The sequence below is a fragment of the Octopus sinensis genome, linkage group LG7 (genome assembly GCF_006345805.1).
Source record: "Octopus sinensis linkage group LG7, ASM634580v1, whole genome shotgun sequence".
Lineage (NCBI taxonomy): Eukaryota > Metazoa > Mollusca > Cephalopoda > Octopoda > Octopodidae > Octopus > Octopus sinensis.
Genome location: NC_043003.1, coordinates 107,245,224 through 107,261,334, shown reverse-complemented (window position 1 = coordinate 107,261,334; position 16,111 = coordinate 107,245,224). Strand labels below are relative to the sequence as shown.

The window sequence follows — 16,111 nt, the reverse complement described above, 5'->3', positions numbered from 1 at the left end:
CGGCAAAAGAGACTGATAGAATAACTACTAGGCTTCCAAAGAATAAGTCCCGGTGGGGTCAAGTTGCTCGATTAAAGGCGGTGCTCCAGCATGACCGCAGTCAAATGACTGAAACAAGTAAAAGAGTAAAAAGAGTAACCAAACATGACATTTCACAGATGTGAAGGCACGTGGCTTAGGGGTTAGGGTGTTAGGCTTGTGATCGTAGGGTTGCAAGTTCTATTCTCGGTGGCGGCACATTGTGTCCTTGAGCAAAACACTTTATTTCATGTTGCTCCAGTCCGCTCATCTGGCAAAAATGAGTTGTATTTCAAAGGGGCCAGCCTTGTCATGCTCTGTGTCACACTGAATCTCCCTGAGAAGTATGTGAAGGGATACGTGTGTCTGTGGAGTACTCAACCACTTGCATGTTAGTCTCACAAGCAAGCTGTTCCGTTGATTGGATCAACTGGCATCCTCATCATCGTAACCAATGGAGTGCCAGTACACATTTGACAGAGAAATCTGAACACGAGAGAGTTAAGGCATGGAATGTCTAAAGCAGTTAAGTGCATATTGGGCCTGGGGGGATTTTTTGGTAAAAAGCACCAACCGATCGTGGTTGTTGACAGCCTTCTCTGGCTCCTGTGTCAGTGGCATGTAAAAAGCACCCACTACACTCACGGAGTGGTTGACGTTAGAAAGGGCATCCAGCTGTAGAAACACTGCCAGAACAGACTGGAGCCTGGTGCAGCTTCCTGGCTTCCCAGACCCCGGTCAAACCATCCAACCCATGCTAGCATGGAAAACGGACGTTAAACGATGATGATGTTGATGATGATGTTTTTGGAAAACATTTAAATGCCATCAAATACTCTCTTTACTCTTTTACTGGTTTCAGTCATTTGACTGCGGCCATGCTGGAGCACTGCCTTTAGTCAAGCAAATCAACCCCAGGACTTATTCTTTGTAAGCCTAGTACTTATTCCATTGGTCTCTCTTGCCAAACTGCTGAGTGATGGGGACATAAACACACCACCATCGGTTGCAAAGCGATGTTGCAGGGACAAACACAGACACACAAACATACACACACACGTATATATATATATATATATATATATATATATAAACATAATAAAAAATATTAAGGTAATAAGAATTATAGAAATTATTATTACCAGTGGCCTAGCACAAAAAAAAAGTCAATAGACTATATATTATTCACATAAAAATATTGTGTACATTAGAACGCATTTTTAATTTTCAATCCTTTCGAGAATTTATCCATAATTAGTGGTTTGAGTTTTCTACTGCTCTTTTTCTTCTTTAGATATAATCTCTCTGAGACTACATCATCATCAGCATCGTTTAATGTCCGTATTCCATGCTTGCTTGGGTTGGACTGTTCGACTGAGGTCAGGAGAGCCAATGGCTGCACCAGCCTCCAATCTGATCTGGCAGAGTTTCTACAGCTTGATGCCCTTCCTAACACTAACCACTCTGAAAGTAGTGGGTGCTTTTTCGTGCCACCGGCACAAGAGCCAGTCAGGGGGCACTGGCATTGACCATGCTTGGACAGTGCTTTTTACATGCCACCGGCACAAGAGCCAGTCAGGGGGGCACTGGCATCGATCATGTTCGGACAGTGCTTTTTACATGCCACCGGCACAAGAGCCAGTCAGGGGGGCACTGGCATTGGCCACGATCAGTTGGTGCTTTTTATGTGCCACTAGCACAAGAGCCAGTCAGATAGACCTGGCATCGACCACATTCGGATGGTGCTTTTTACGTGCCACCAACACAAGTGCCAGGCACTGGCATTGGCCATGTTTGGGTGGGGCTTTTTACATGCTACTGGCACAGGAGCCAGTCAGGCAGATCTGGCATCGACCACATTCGGACGGTGCTTTTCACATGCCACTGACACGAGCCAGTCAGGGGGCACTGGCATTGGCCATGTTTGGATGGGGCTTTTTACATGCTACTGGCACAGGAGCCAGTCAGGCAGACCTGGCATCGACCATGTTCGGACCCTTGCTTTTTATGTGCTACTGGCATAAGAGCCAGTGAGGGGTTACTGGCATCGACTACGAATCAGTTGGTGCTTTTTATGTGCCACTGGCACAAGAGCCAGTCAGGCGGGCCTGGCATTGACCACGCTTGGACAGTGCTTTTTACGTGCCACCAGCACAAGAGCCAGTCAGGGGTCACTGGCATCAGCCATGATCAGTTGGTGCTTTTTATAATGTGTGGCTGGAAACTCCATCAGTTATGACAACGAGGCTTCCTGTTGATCCGATTAGTGGAACTGCCTGCTTGTGAAATTAGCATGTAAGTGGTTGAATACTCCACAGACATATGTACCCTTTGTATTACAGGTACAACTTACCTTTGCCAGCTGAGTGGACTGGAGCAATGTGAAACAGAGTGTCTTGCTGAAGGACACAATCCACTGATGATCATAAAGATGATAATGTCAATGTTAATAGCAATAATGGTAATAACGATAATGATGAATTGGATTTTAAATAATTTGTCACGAAAAGGATAAGAATAATGGCGGTAATGCTTTATTAATGAGAACAATGATGATATGATGATGATGATGATGATGATGATGATGATGATGATGATGATGATGATGATGCAATATTGATATTATGACAGTTATAATAATGTTGACAATGTGGATGATGATGATGAGGAGGAGGAGGATAATGATGATAATGATGGTGATATTTGTTACAGAATCACATATTTTTAAAACTAATTATTTTTTAAAAACTGATTTTGAAACTTGTCAGTTTTTTTATATATTTTCCTTTTCCTTCTTTCTTTCTTTCTTTCTTTCTTTCTTTCTCCCCTCTCCCCTCCCCTTACCCATCTCCATAGCCCCCCCCCCCCCGTCGCTGCCACTTCCTTCTTCTGCTGCCTCTTCCTTTTCTCCTTCATTATGTTCCCTGTTCTTTCTTGTTTGCTTCTAGATTATTGACAATGTGCTGAAAGAGGCTGTCGAGCAACAGCAAGACATGGAAGAGAAATACAAAGCGGCCCTGGCTCAAAAACAGAAATCAAAGGCAGAGAAATTCTCCTATCGTCCCTCACAGGCTGATAACAACAAGTTCCATGAAGTGGCCAAAGAACTCGGAAGGAGCACGTTGCAATTTGCACGAGCTGTGGAGCAGAACCCGTTGACATCTGACAACATCGTTAAAATAAATGAAGACAGGTTTGATTCCATTTCTAAATACTTTCCATTGGCAATATTTTACTGTGTAAAAGAGAAGAATGGGTTTCATGATATGAGCATGCGATAGACTACTGGAGATAGACCACTCAAGGTAGACTACTTGAGATAGACTATTGAAGATAGACCACTCAAGATAGACTACTTGAGATAGACTACTGAAGATAGACCACTCAAGATAGACTACTGAAGATAGACCACTCAAGATAGACTACTTGAGATAGAGTACTGAAGATAGACTACTGAAGATAGACTACTTGAGATAGACTACTGAAGATAGACTACTTGAGATAGACAGCTTGAGATAGACTATTTAAGATAGACAGCTTGAGAGAGACTGTTTAAGAGAGACAACTCATGATAGACTACCCAAAATAGACTACTCAAGGTAGCTTACTCAAGATAGACTCCTTGAGATAGACTGCTAGAGGTAGACCATTTTGGAAAGATTACTTTAGAGTGTTCGATAGATCACTTTATCATTTTTTTATCCTCAAACTATGGTTTGGTTTTCATGTTTTTTATTGTATTTAAGAAAAACGTTTTGCAATGTTGAAGTGAGTTAAACATAAAAAAATATTTCGTTATGTTCATAAAGTTCAATAAAAATATGCAACACTTCATGAATTAAGTGCTAGCTTTGGCAGCACATATTCTAAAATTGGAATGATACGGAGAAGATTAGCATGGCCCCGGCGCAAGGATGGCATGCAAATTCATGAAACATTCCATATTTTTATTGAACTTTACGAACATTATAAAATATTTTTTAATGTTTAACACACTTCAACATGGTAAAAGTTTTTTTAAAATACAATAAAAAATGTATAAACCAGACCATGTTGTAACTTTATTCAACTGATATATTATTCTATACACATTTACACAAATTCAGAATATATATATATATATATATACCGGAGTAAACACATAAATGTGAAACAAGGTGGAAAAAAAGAGTACTCAAATACCAGTGGTAGAGTAATATGCTTTATTTAAAGCAGCAGAAAATTCAACAAAATTCAACAAAATCTGTTACTCTGAGTTTCTCGTTGCCGTTCATCAGACAGTTTTTGTTAGATTCTAACAAAACTGTCTGATGAACGGCAATGAGAAACTCAGAGTAACAAATTTTGTTGAATTTTCTGCTGCTTTAGATAAACTATATATATATATATATATATATATATATATGTATGTATACAGGGTGGACCAAAATGATCTGACACATTTGGAGGCTTAATAAAATCACAAAATAAGAAATAATGAAAATAAAAATTTTATTTTCTGAATGTACATATAATGCCATTTTATTTCATTAAGTTTTAAAAATTAAATCAGCTAAATGCTTTCCATCATAGTCGACACACTGTTGGAGATGTTCCTGAAAGTTATCGATAACTCTATGGATCATTTCTTCTGGAATGGTGAAATGTAATTTCTTCTTGTGGGGATATTTAAAATCAAAAGTATTCAGCCATCGCCCTCAATCTATTGATGAATTAAAATGTGCAATTTGTGTAGAAATAGCAACCATTCCAGAAGAAATGATCCATAGAGTTATCGATAAATTTCATGACCGTCTCCAACAGTGTGTTGACAATGTTGGGAAGCATTTAGCTGATTTAATTTTTAAAACTTAATTCAGAAAATAAAATTTTTCTTTTCATTATTTCTTATTTTGTGCTCTTATTAAGCCTCCAAATGTGTCAGATCATTTTGGTCCACCCTGTATACATACATATATATATATATATATATATATATATATATATAGTTAATCCAAACATGAAAACACAAAGAGAAAACACAACAACGCGAGGACGTGGAACAAATATAGAATTATTGGATGCTCAGGAAGGAAGGGAAGAAGGAGGGTTTAACGTTTCGAGCAGAACTCTTCATCAGAAACATAGGAAAAGGAAAGATCCAGAGAAGGGAAGACGGAGGAAAAAAATCGCCAACGGTACACACGCGATGGATCAAAACAGTTTGATTCAAATTGTTGGTACTCTTGAGTTTCAAGCATGATGCTAGTCATCAGCCATTTTGAATTTGAATGGCAGAGGTTAATTGTTATTACTGTAAGGTGAGCTGCAATTGGCCGAGAAAGGTCACATGGTGTCGTGGTTTGATGTTGGTATGGGGGTAATGGTTAGTTGAAAAATACTGCATGATGAACAGGAAATTAACCAAGTGGAGGACTGGAAATAGACCACGTGGTGGATAGGAAATCAGTCAGGTTGTTGTGGGGAGTAGGAAGGGGGGGCACGTGCAAGTCTGCCTCCCCACACACACATACACACACACTTGGATGAACATGCATGCATGCACACACACTCACACACACACATGCACACAGATGCATATTAGTTCATGTTTTACATGTATATATGTACACTATTTACATTCGATGGATATTTGTCCTCATCTCGTTTGTTGTTAACACAACGTTTCGGCTGATATACCTCCAGCCTTCATCAGGTGTCTTGGGGACATTTAAAACCTGGGTTCTCATTCTAAGCTATTTTTCAATGTTGTTGTTGTTGTTCTTCTTCTTCTTCCTTTCTTTCTTCTTCTTTCTTCTCTTCTTCTTCTTTCTTCTCTTCTTCTTCTTCTTCTTCTTCTTCTTCTTTCTTCTTCTTCCTCTTCTCTTCTTCTTCTCTCTTCTTCTTCTTCTCCTTCTTCTTCTTCTTCTTCTTCTTCTTCTTCTTCTTCTTTCTTCTTCTCTTCTTCTTCTTCTCTTTTTTTCTTCTTCTTCTTCTTCTTTTTTATTATTATTATAATTATTATTATAATTATTATCATCATCATTATTATTTTTATCATCATTATTATTATTCAGGTCACTGCCTGGAATAGAACTCAGAATCTTGGGGTCAGTAAGCCCACGCTCTTAACCACTACACCATATGCCCATCTACATGTGTTTATTTGCATACATGTACAAATGCACACCAGTGTGTGCGCACACATACGTGTGCAAACAATGTGCATTTGCAAGTGCAAAACAAGCATTGGGTATTGGTAATTGGTAGTCCTGCTCAGGGGGTTGGTTGTAGTGGTGACCTTGGTGCAGGCGGTGCAGAGTAGCAGCTGGTGTTAAGGTGGTGTATCCAGGTTGTCGGCAGTCAGAGGTCTGAAAATTGCCAGTAGGGAACACCTCTGGTGGCAGCAATATGATAAATTGTATTTCTTGTTCATGGATGCTGTAGGGTGTTGGAGGATATGCAGTTTTTACGGAGGCAGAGCTGGCAGTTGGGGGCACTGGGTGAATATGGTGGCAATATTCCACTTGATGCTGGAATATTTCATCTTGGAGATCACAGAGTCTCCAGAGAAAATAAGTCAGAGAAGCGGAGTTTTCTCTGTCCCTGATCACTGACAAAATTCCGTCCTGCATCTGAGAACGTAACAGTTAATTCATGATATATATTTGTATGTATATATGTGTGTATGTATGTATGTATGTATGTGTGTATGTATGTATGTACATGTATGTATGTATGTATTTATGTATGTATGTGTGTGTGTGTGTATGTATGTATGTATGTGTGTGTGTATGTATGTACATGTATGTATGTATGTATTTATGTATGTATGTATATATGTATGTGTGTGTATGTATGTATGTGTGTATGTATGTATGTGTGTATGTATGTACATGTATGTATGTATGTATGTATTTATGTATGTATGTATGTGTGTATGTGTGTGTGTATATATGTATGTATGTATGTATGTGTGTGTGTATGTATGTATGTATGTATGTATGTACATGTATGTATGCATGTATGCATGTATGTATGAATGTATGTATGTGTATGTATGTGTGTATGTATGTGTGTATGTATGTATGTATGTGTGTGTGTATGTATGTACGTATGCATGTGTGTGTGTATGTATGTATGTACATGTATGTATGTATGTATGTATTTATGTATGTATGTATGTATGTGTGTGTGTGTGTATGTATGTATGTATGTATGTGTGTGTATGTATGTATGTGTGTATGTATGTGTGTGTGTGTGTGTATGTATGTATGTGTGTATGAATGTATGTATGTATGTATGTATGTGCATATGCATATGTGTACATGTCTATATGCATGTATGTATGCATGTATGTGTGTACATATGTACTTATGTATGTAAGTATTTTGGTAAGTGTGTAGATGTGTCTGTGTATGTGTGTGTACATGTTTACGTACATGTGAATGTATGTTTATGTTCTGATACGTGTCTGTTGAAGTTGTATACATGACTGCTACTTTGTTGAAAGTTGTATACACACACACACACACACACACACACAGACATACATATATATATATATATATATATACATATATATACATATATATATACACACACACACATACATATATGTGTGTGTGTGTGCATTTGTCCCTCTCACCACCGTCTAATGGTGAATGGATGCAACGTCTTAGATACATATATGCACATATATAGGTGCAGGAGTGGCTGTGTGGTAAGTAGCTTGTCTACCAACCACATAGTTCCGGGTTCAGTCCCACTGCATGGCACCTTGGGCAAGTGTCTTCTACTATAGCCTCGGGCCGACCAAAGCCTTGTGAGTGGATTTGGTAGACAGAAACTGAAAGAAGCCCGTCGTATATATATTTATTAAATCTCAGAACGTAAGAAACTACAGTAACCCCCCCCCTTTGTGGTTAGCCATATTGAGATGGCTATTATACTTTACATCTCTAAAAGTGCTTATATAGTTATTTCCCTTAGAAACCCGAGCAACGCCGGGTGATACTGCTAGTACTTTATAAGTTAATGTGGATCGAATCAGATGCGTGCAATGTAAGATTTGATGAAGCTGATGACCTTGTGATGGAGAGGGAACAACGGTGAAAGCTGATTGGTCAATATTGAGTGCGTAGCACCTCTTGCATTGTGGGATAATCCTGACAGACACACAAGACCATGTTGTGGATGTGTGTGTCTGTGTGTGTTCGTGTGTGTATATGTAGGCATGTATGTGGGTTTATAATCTTCTGTGTATGTTTGTGTGTATTTATTTGTATGAGTATACATGTGTGTCTGTGTGCATTTGTGCATGTGTTTATGTATTTGTGAGTGTGCATGCATGTGTGTGTGTGTGTGTGTGTGTGTGTGGGTGTGTGTGTGTGGTGTGTGTGTGTGTGTGTGCATGCAGTTGTGTGTCTGTAACTCTAACACTTCATTTCAAATTCAACCAGGTGTGATTCTAACATGCAACAGTATTGAAATTAAGATCTTTAAAACCTTAACTAATTAGTGAATTTGAAACAGATTTTTGTTATTTCACTCATTAACCACCACCATTCTCCCCTCCTCATCACCATCATCATCATCATCATCATCATCATCATCATCATCATATTATTATTATTATTAGGAGTGAGAGAGCAGTTCATGTCATCAAAGTGACACTGGGGTAAAATATACGAAGCCCAATATACCCATCATGACTACCCGTCTGATAAAGGCACACCAGGCACATGCATCACAACCATATGTGCGCGACATGGTGATCTCATATCAAGATAAACAGACATGACCTTGCAGGTGGAGCCCAGTTAGAATTTTCTTCAGGTTGAGTAGCCCATCCCGCTCTCAACGGTCCCTGAATAAGGTTGTTTAAGGATGTTGAAAGAACCACCCATATTTCCAGAGGTGAATTATCCAACCCCCAAGAATCCCTCTCAACACATGGCTATGATCTCCCCCACTACTTCTGCTCGTGATCAGAGATGCACATATCGTCAGCCACTAAGGGACATGCTCAACTGGTTAAGGTCAAACAACTGACAAGCAAATCTGTGGTATTGAGCAGAATATTTGCTGTAGCCCATCTTTTATACCAAGACAAAACAATGTACATGATAACACTTCCAATCAGTTAAGATCAGAAGCCATGAGAGCCACTGCCTGGTACTGCATCAGGGCATTTTAGGTTATTATTATTATTATTATTATTATTATTATTGTTATTATTATTATTATTATTATTATTAGTAGTAGTAGTAGTAAGGTGGCAAGCTGGCAGAATTGTTAGTATGCCAGGTGAAGTGCTTGGTGGTACTTCATCTGTCGCTGTGTTCTGAGTTCAAATTCCACCAAGGTTGACTTTGCATTTCATCCTTTCGGGGGTTGATAAATTAAGTACCAATTGCATATTATAGTCAACCAAATTGACTGGCCCCCCCACTCCCCCAAAATTTCAGGCCTTGTGCCTAGTGTAGAAAGGATTATTATTATTATTATTATTATTATTATTAAGTTATGGTGGCAAGCTAGCAGAATCGTTAGCACACCGAGTGAAATGCTTAGCAGTATTTTGTCTGTTGCTGTGTTCTGAGTTCAAATTCTACCGAGGTCAACTTTGCATTTCATCCTTGTGGGGGGGGGGGGTCGATAAATTAAGTACCAGTTGCGTACTGGGGTCGATCAAATCGACTATTCCCCTCCCCCAAATTTCAGTTCTTGTGCCTATAATAGAAAGGATTATTATTAGTAGTAAGGCGCTGAGCTGGCAGAATCATTAGCACACCTGACAAAATACCTAGCTGCCATTCTTCTGGTTCTTTATTTTCTGAGTTCCAATTGTGCTGAGGTCAATTTTGCTTTTCATCCTTTTGGGGGTCAAGCAATAAATGCCATTTGCGTACTGGGGTTGATCTGATTGATTTTCCTTCCCTCAAAATTGCTGGTTTGTTTCAACATTAGAAAGAAGCGGAATCATTTGTGTGTCAGGAAAAATGCCTTGTGGTATTTTTTGCAGTCCTTTATATATTGAGTTGAAATCTCGTAAAGTCTAGTTTTGCCCTTCAGTGAAGTGAGGATTAGCTGGTTTTGCAGCAAATCACACACTCGAATGGTGCCTTTTATGTGCCACTGGCACAGAAGCTAGTTAGCCGCTCTGTCAACGATCACACTCGTATGGTGCTCTTTGCACCCTGCTAGCACAGATTGTTGTCTAGTCTCAGGCCGACCCTGATTGGAAGAGATCTATGATTAAAAAAAAAAAAAACTCCCTTTTTTCTTCAGTCATAGTGTATCATCAACATCATTCAGTGTCTGTTTTCCATGCTGGCATGGGTTGGATGACTTGACAAACCCTAATAATGCCAGGGGCCACACGATGCTCCATTGTCTATTTTGGCATGGTTTCTATGGCCATGTGCCCTTCCTAACACCAACCACTTTACAGAGTGTACTGGATGCTTTTTATGTGGCACCATCACCAGTGTATTTTATGTGGCACCAGCACCAACAGAGTCACTAAGTAACTTGCAAAACAAAAACCCCATCAGCTGGGAAGAGGGAATCATAATAGTAAGGGGGTTGGTGTCTCTGTGCTACTTAATCCTTTCTGTTATAGGCACAAGGCCTGAAATTTGTGGGGAAGGGACCAGTGAATTAGATCAACCCCAGTATGCAACTGGTACTTAATTTATCAACCCTGAAATGATGAAAAGCAAAGTCGACCATGGTGGAATTTGAACTCAGAACATGAAGACAGATGAAATACTTTGTGCTACTTAATGAAAGATTAAATGTAGAAAAGGACAGGGCTTGGTGTCTTACTGCAGAGTAGTGTATCTATGTGTAAAGGATCCAAAGTGTACATCTTTTCATATAATGGCAGAGTGTGATTTGAGAAAGATTTGGCTGCTATTTTTGCTAGTCTTTCAAAAAACCATGTCAAAACTTCTTTAGTATTTGAATATATTAAGAGGGTGGTGAGCTGGCAGAAACATTAGCATGCCGGGGGAAATGCTTAGTGGTGTTTTGTCGGCCTATACGTTCTGAGTTCAAATTCTGCTGAGTTCGACTTTGCCTTTCATCCTTTCGGGGTTGATAAATTAAGAACCAGTTACGCACTGGAGTCGATGTAATCGACTTAATCCATTTGTCTGTCCTTGTTTGTCCCCTCTGTGTTTAGCCCCTTGTGGGTAGTAAAGAAATAGGTATTTTGTTTTTATGTTCAGAGTTCAAATTCCACAGAGGTCGACTTTGCCTTTCATCCTTTCGGGATCGATAAATTAAGTACCAGTTACACACTGGAGTCGATGTAATCGACTTAATCCGTTTGTCTGTCCTTGTTTGTCCCCTCTGTGTTTAGCCCCTTGTGGGTAGTAAAGAAATAGGTATTTCGTTTGTCTTTATGTTCAGAGTTCAAATTCCACAGAGATTGACTTTGCCTTTCATCCTTTCGGGGTTGATAAATTAAGTGCCAGTTGCGTACTGGGATCGATCTAATCGACTGAACCCCCTCCCCCAAAATTTCAGGCCTTGTGCCTAGAGTAGAAAAGAAAAGTATTTGAATATATTTTGTACTGTTGACTTGTTCCAGCCTCTCCTATTTAAACTGTGACACCATGTAGTCGTGTGTGCACATATTCATTGCTGTTTTTTGATTTTCATATAACAAGTATTTTTATTGCATTTTATTTTTCAAATTTTCTTTCATGTAAGTTATTGATGCTGTTTCTGTGTATGTTATCTCCAAGTTCACTCAGGATGTATTCAAATAAGTAAATATTACCATATTTAATGCATGGAGAACTAAATCTGTTAACACTAACTGGAGTACTAAATATGTTAACACAAACTCATAACCATTGTTTTTTTTTTTTTATGTGGATGTGTCTCTGAATTATTTAATTTCTAAATATTTTATTTTCCAATAAATATATTCAACGATGTCCAACAACATAAAACATTGTACATTTATTTACTTCGTCTCTCTTTCATCACTTGTTCAACAAGTACAGGAGTTACTTTTATCTTTTACTTCTTTCAGTCATTGGACAGTGGCCATGCTGGAGCACTGTCTTAAAGGATTTTAGTCCAATAAATAGACACCAGGAGTTATGGGTTTTTCTTTTAAAGTTGGTATTTTTTTTTTTTGCCAAACTGCTAGCCTACAGGGATGTATCTGCTTTTCTTCCCTAATCTTTAATCTGTCTCATTATCTCTCACTTAATCTCTGATTCTTGCAAGTTCATCTTCTTCCTCTATTTCAACCCCTCTCATCCCTCTCTCTCCTTATTGTTGTAGAGCTGAAAACGAGGTAATTTCTACTCTTCTCCTCTGGAAGCCATCTACTCGCAATACCAGAGGGAGCACACTCTCCTACCCTGATGTAATCTCCAGGGATACAGGCATCCAGCAACAGGACCTCCGTAATGCTATGATGGACCGTGAAGTCTGGCGTAGCATGGTCAATTCCATTGTCTCGACCACGGTCGAACAATGATGATGATGATGATCTTAGAGGTTTGGCAGAGCAACAACATAAGCAACGGATTTTAACAAATCATAAGGCATCCGTGCTAGTGGAGCGTTAAGAGCACCACCTGACTCTGAATCCTCCTCCTCTTCATCATCATCATTACTCTTTTACTCTTTTACTTGTTTCAGTCATTTGACTGCGGCCATGCTGGAGCACCACCTTTAGTCGAGCAAATCGACCCCGGGACTTATTCTTTGTAAGCCCAGTACTTATTCTATCGGTCTCTTTTGCCGAACCGCTAAGTGACGGGGACGTAAACACACTAGCATCGGTTGTCAAGCAATGCTAGGGGGACAAATACAGACACACACACACACATACACATATATACATATATATACATATATACGACAGGCTTCTTTCAGTTTCCGTCTACCAAATCCACTCACAAGGCATTGGTCAGCCCGAGGCTAGAGCAGAAGACACTTGCCCAAGATGCCACGCAGTGGGACTGAACCCGGAACCATGTGGTTGGTAAGCAAGCTACTTACCACTCAGCCACTCCTGCGCCTATCATTGTTTAACATCCGTTTTTCATGCTGGCATGGGTTGGACGGCTTGACTGGGGACTGGCAAGCCAGGAGGCTGCATCAGGCTCCAATCTGGGATATTCAAGTGAAAATATGGAGATATTTATATATCAGCTGAGAAAACTTACACGGGGTACAAAGACACAGAAAAGTAAAGGGGGGAAGGAATGGAATTATAATTCCAACAGATTTTTCTGGGGTCTTGGAGTTACTTGATAATGTTGGCAGATGTAGTTCAGCAGAATGTGCAACCAGTTCGTCCCCGCTGCATTCTTAGTTCAAATTCCGCCAAGGTCGACTTTGCCTTTCATCCTTTTGGGGTCGATAAATTAAGTACCAGTTATGCACTGGGATCTATGTAATAGACTTAATCTGTTTGTCCTTGTTTGTCCCCTGTGTTTAGCCCCTTGTGGGCAATAAAGAAATAAGAATGTGCAACCAGTAAAGGTAAAGGATAAAAGAGCCCTTTCGGTCATGAATGACCACAGGAGTGCACCGAGAAAGTTCCCCTCTGAGCCACAAGTCAGGGCATGGTTGTTTTATGGAAGACCAGCAGTTTTCCCCTGCATACCAGCCTCCCCTCTTCATGCCACTGATGTTATCCAAGGGAAAGGCAAAGGCAGCTACAGCTTGGCCCCAGATGAGTAAACTGGAGTCACATGAAATAAAGTGTCTTGCTCAAGAACATAATATAGCTCGGCCCAGGAATTGAACTCATTACTTCCTGATTGTGAGCCCAATACTCTAAATGCTGAGCCATAGCAAATAAACAGTGAGTAGGAGGCGCAATAGCCCAGTGGTTAGGGCAGCGGACTTGATTGCAGTTTCGATTCCCAGACCGGGCGTTGTGAGTGTTTATTGAGCGAAAACACCTAAAAGCTCCATGAGACTCCGGCAGGGGATGGTGGTGATCCCTGCTGTACTCTTTCACCACAACTTTCTCTCACTCTTACTTCCTGTTTCTGTTGTACCTTATTTCAAGGGGCCGGCCTTGTCACTCTCTGTGTCACGCTGAATATCCCCGAGAATAACGTTAAGGGTGCACGTGTCTGTGGAGTGCTCAGCCACTTACACGTTAATTTCAAGAGCAGGCTGTTCCGTTGATTCGGATCGACCGGAACCCTCGTCGTCGTAACCGACGGAGTGCTTCCATCCAAACATTGAGTAGATCTGGACTCTGTCTTCAGGTGGGAGAGATAAAAATCTGACATTTCCGATCATGATGCAGGGAAATTCAAAGGTAGAATGTTAGAATGGCATGTGGTTTTGATTTTTATTGATGGTTCAAAACAGATTGTGTAATCTACCTTTTCCACTACTGAAATCCTGATGTGTCTTTTATGCCATCAGATGCAGTGAATGTTAATTTAATGAGAAGGTAGCCAGATTCATTAGATAATTGAAGGTCTTTCAGTGAAACTTACCAAAGATCCTTCTTTATCTTATCTGCTTTTCTTCCCTAATCTTTAATCTGTCTCATTATCTCTCCCTTCATCTCTCATTCTTACAAGTCCATGTCTTCTTCCTCTCTTTCAACCCCTCTCTCTCCTTATTTCGTCTCCCTTTCTCAATTTATGTATCTCATGTTTCCCTCCTCTCTTGCTCTCCCTCTCTCTTTATCTATTACTCTCTCTCACTCCCTCTCCAACTCCTCACTCCCTTACGCCATCCTATTCCTCACCCTTTATTTCTCTAACCTCTCTCTCTCTCTCACTTACTCTCTCACTCTGTTTCTCTTTTTATCTTTAGCAGTCTCCTTCCTCCCACCTCTCCCCTCCTCACATCTCCATCTATTTATTTTCTTTCTCTCTTTCTCCTACTTTCACTTTCCTAACTCTTTTCTTTTTCTCTTTCCTGCTATTTATCTGCCTGTCTGCCTGTCTATCTGTCTGTCTGCCTGTCTGCCTGCCTGTCTATTTATCTACCTGTCTGTCTATATGTCTCCCTTCCTTCTTTCCTTCCTTCTTTCCTTTACTAATCTCCTATTCTCCCCCTTCTTCCCTCTGTTTTTCTTCTTTTCTTCCTCTTCCTTACCTTTTACCATATCAACTCCCCCTCTCTCTCCCCCTCTCTCTCTCTACTCATCAACATTCTACTCCCTCCACTCCACCTCCACAATAAGTTTTACTTATTTCTTTCCTGTCGCTCTTTCCCCCTTCTTCTTCCTCTTCTATCTCCCCCTCTCTCTTTCTCCTCATGTCTCTTCCTACCCCTCCACATATTACCTCAGTCTGTCTGTCTTCCTTTCATATCAGTCTTCTTCTTCTTCTTTTCTTTCTTCTTCTTCTTCTTCTTTTCTTTCTTCTTCTTCTCTTCTTTCTTCTTCTTCTTTTCTTTCTTCTTCTTCTTCTTTTCTTCTTCTTCTTCTTCTTTTCTTCTTCTTCTTCTTCTTCTCCTCCTCCTTCTTCTTCTCCTCCTCCTCCTCCTTCTTCCAATTTTTCTTCTTCTTCTCCTCCTCTTTCCCCTCCTCTTCTCTCTCTCTGTCCCCTTGCTCTTCACACCACCACCGCCACCACCACCACCACTACCACTACCACAACCACCGCCGCCACCCACCACCCTCCTCCTCCTCCTCCTCCTCCGCTTGTCAATACTAATCAGCCTGTTTAACATCCAGGCCAATTCAAACCAACAATTCTGATATATAAAAGCTTCCCCCCCCCCAAACATTTCCCAATTCAAGCTTTCAATCAATCACCTCCAACAACTCTTTCACCATTCCTCTGCTGGTGGTGGTCATGGTGGTGGCCGTTGTGGTGGTTGTGGTTGTTGTGGTCGTTATTTGTGTATTTCTGGCCTTGTGCCAGGGTTTGAACTCTTTGTTGTTGTTTCTTGTTTTTGCTCTTATTATGATAAAAGAAATCACAATAAAATATAATAATGATGACGACGATGTTGTTGTTGTTGTTACTGTTCCCCCCTCTCCTCCCCTCCCCTGGATCTGCCCCCCCCCTCCCCCTTCGCCCCCCCTCCCCTCATCACCCCTACTACTACTACTACTACTTTTCGGATGTTAAATTATTATTATTGTTGTTGTTGA

General features: G+C 40.3%; 1 protein-coding gene and 1 non-coding gene across 3 annotated transcripts in view; both read left to right on the top strand.

Moving 5' to 3' along the window:
* The window catches only part of LOC115214338 (dynein regulatory complex protein 9-like), a 200,535-nt gene that overhangs the window by 40,923 nt on the left and 143,501 nt on the right, over positions 1–16,111 (top strand). For both annotated transcript variants that reach the window (XM_029783521.2, XM_036505078.1), the window contains one exon: positions 2,967–3,211. In XM_029783521.2, the coding sequence (XP_029639381.1) occupies positions 2,967–3,211 (245 nt within the window). The remainder of the gene's footprint in view (positions 1–2,966; positions 3,212–16,111) is intronic.
* On the top strand, positions 3,861–3,967 carry LOC115214578. The gene has a single exon (XR_003881916.1). It is a non-coding gene; the product is annotated as a U6 spliceosomal RNA (small nuclear RNA).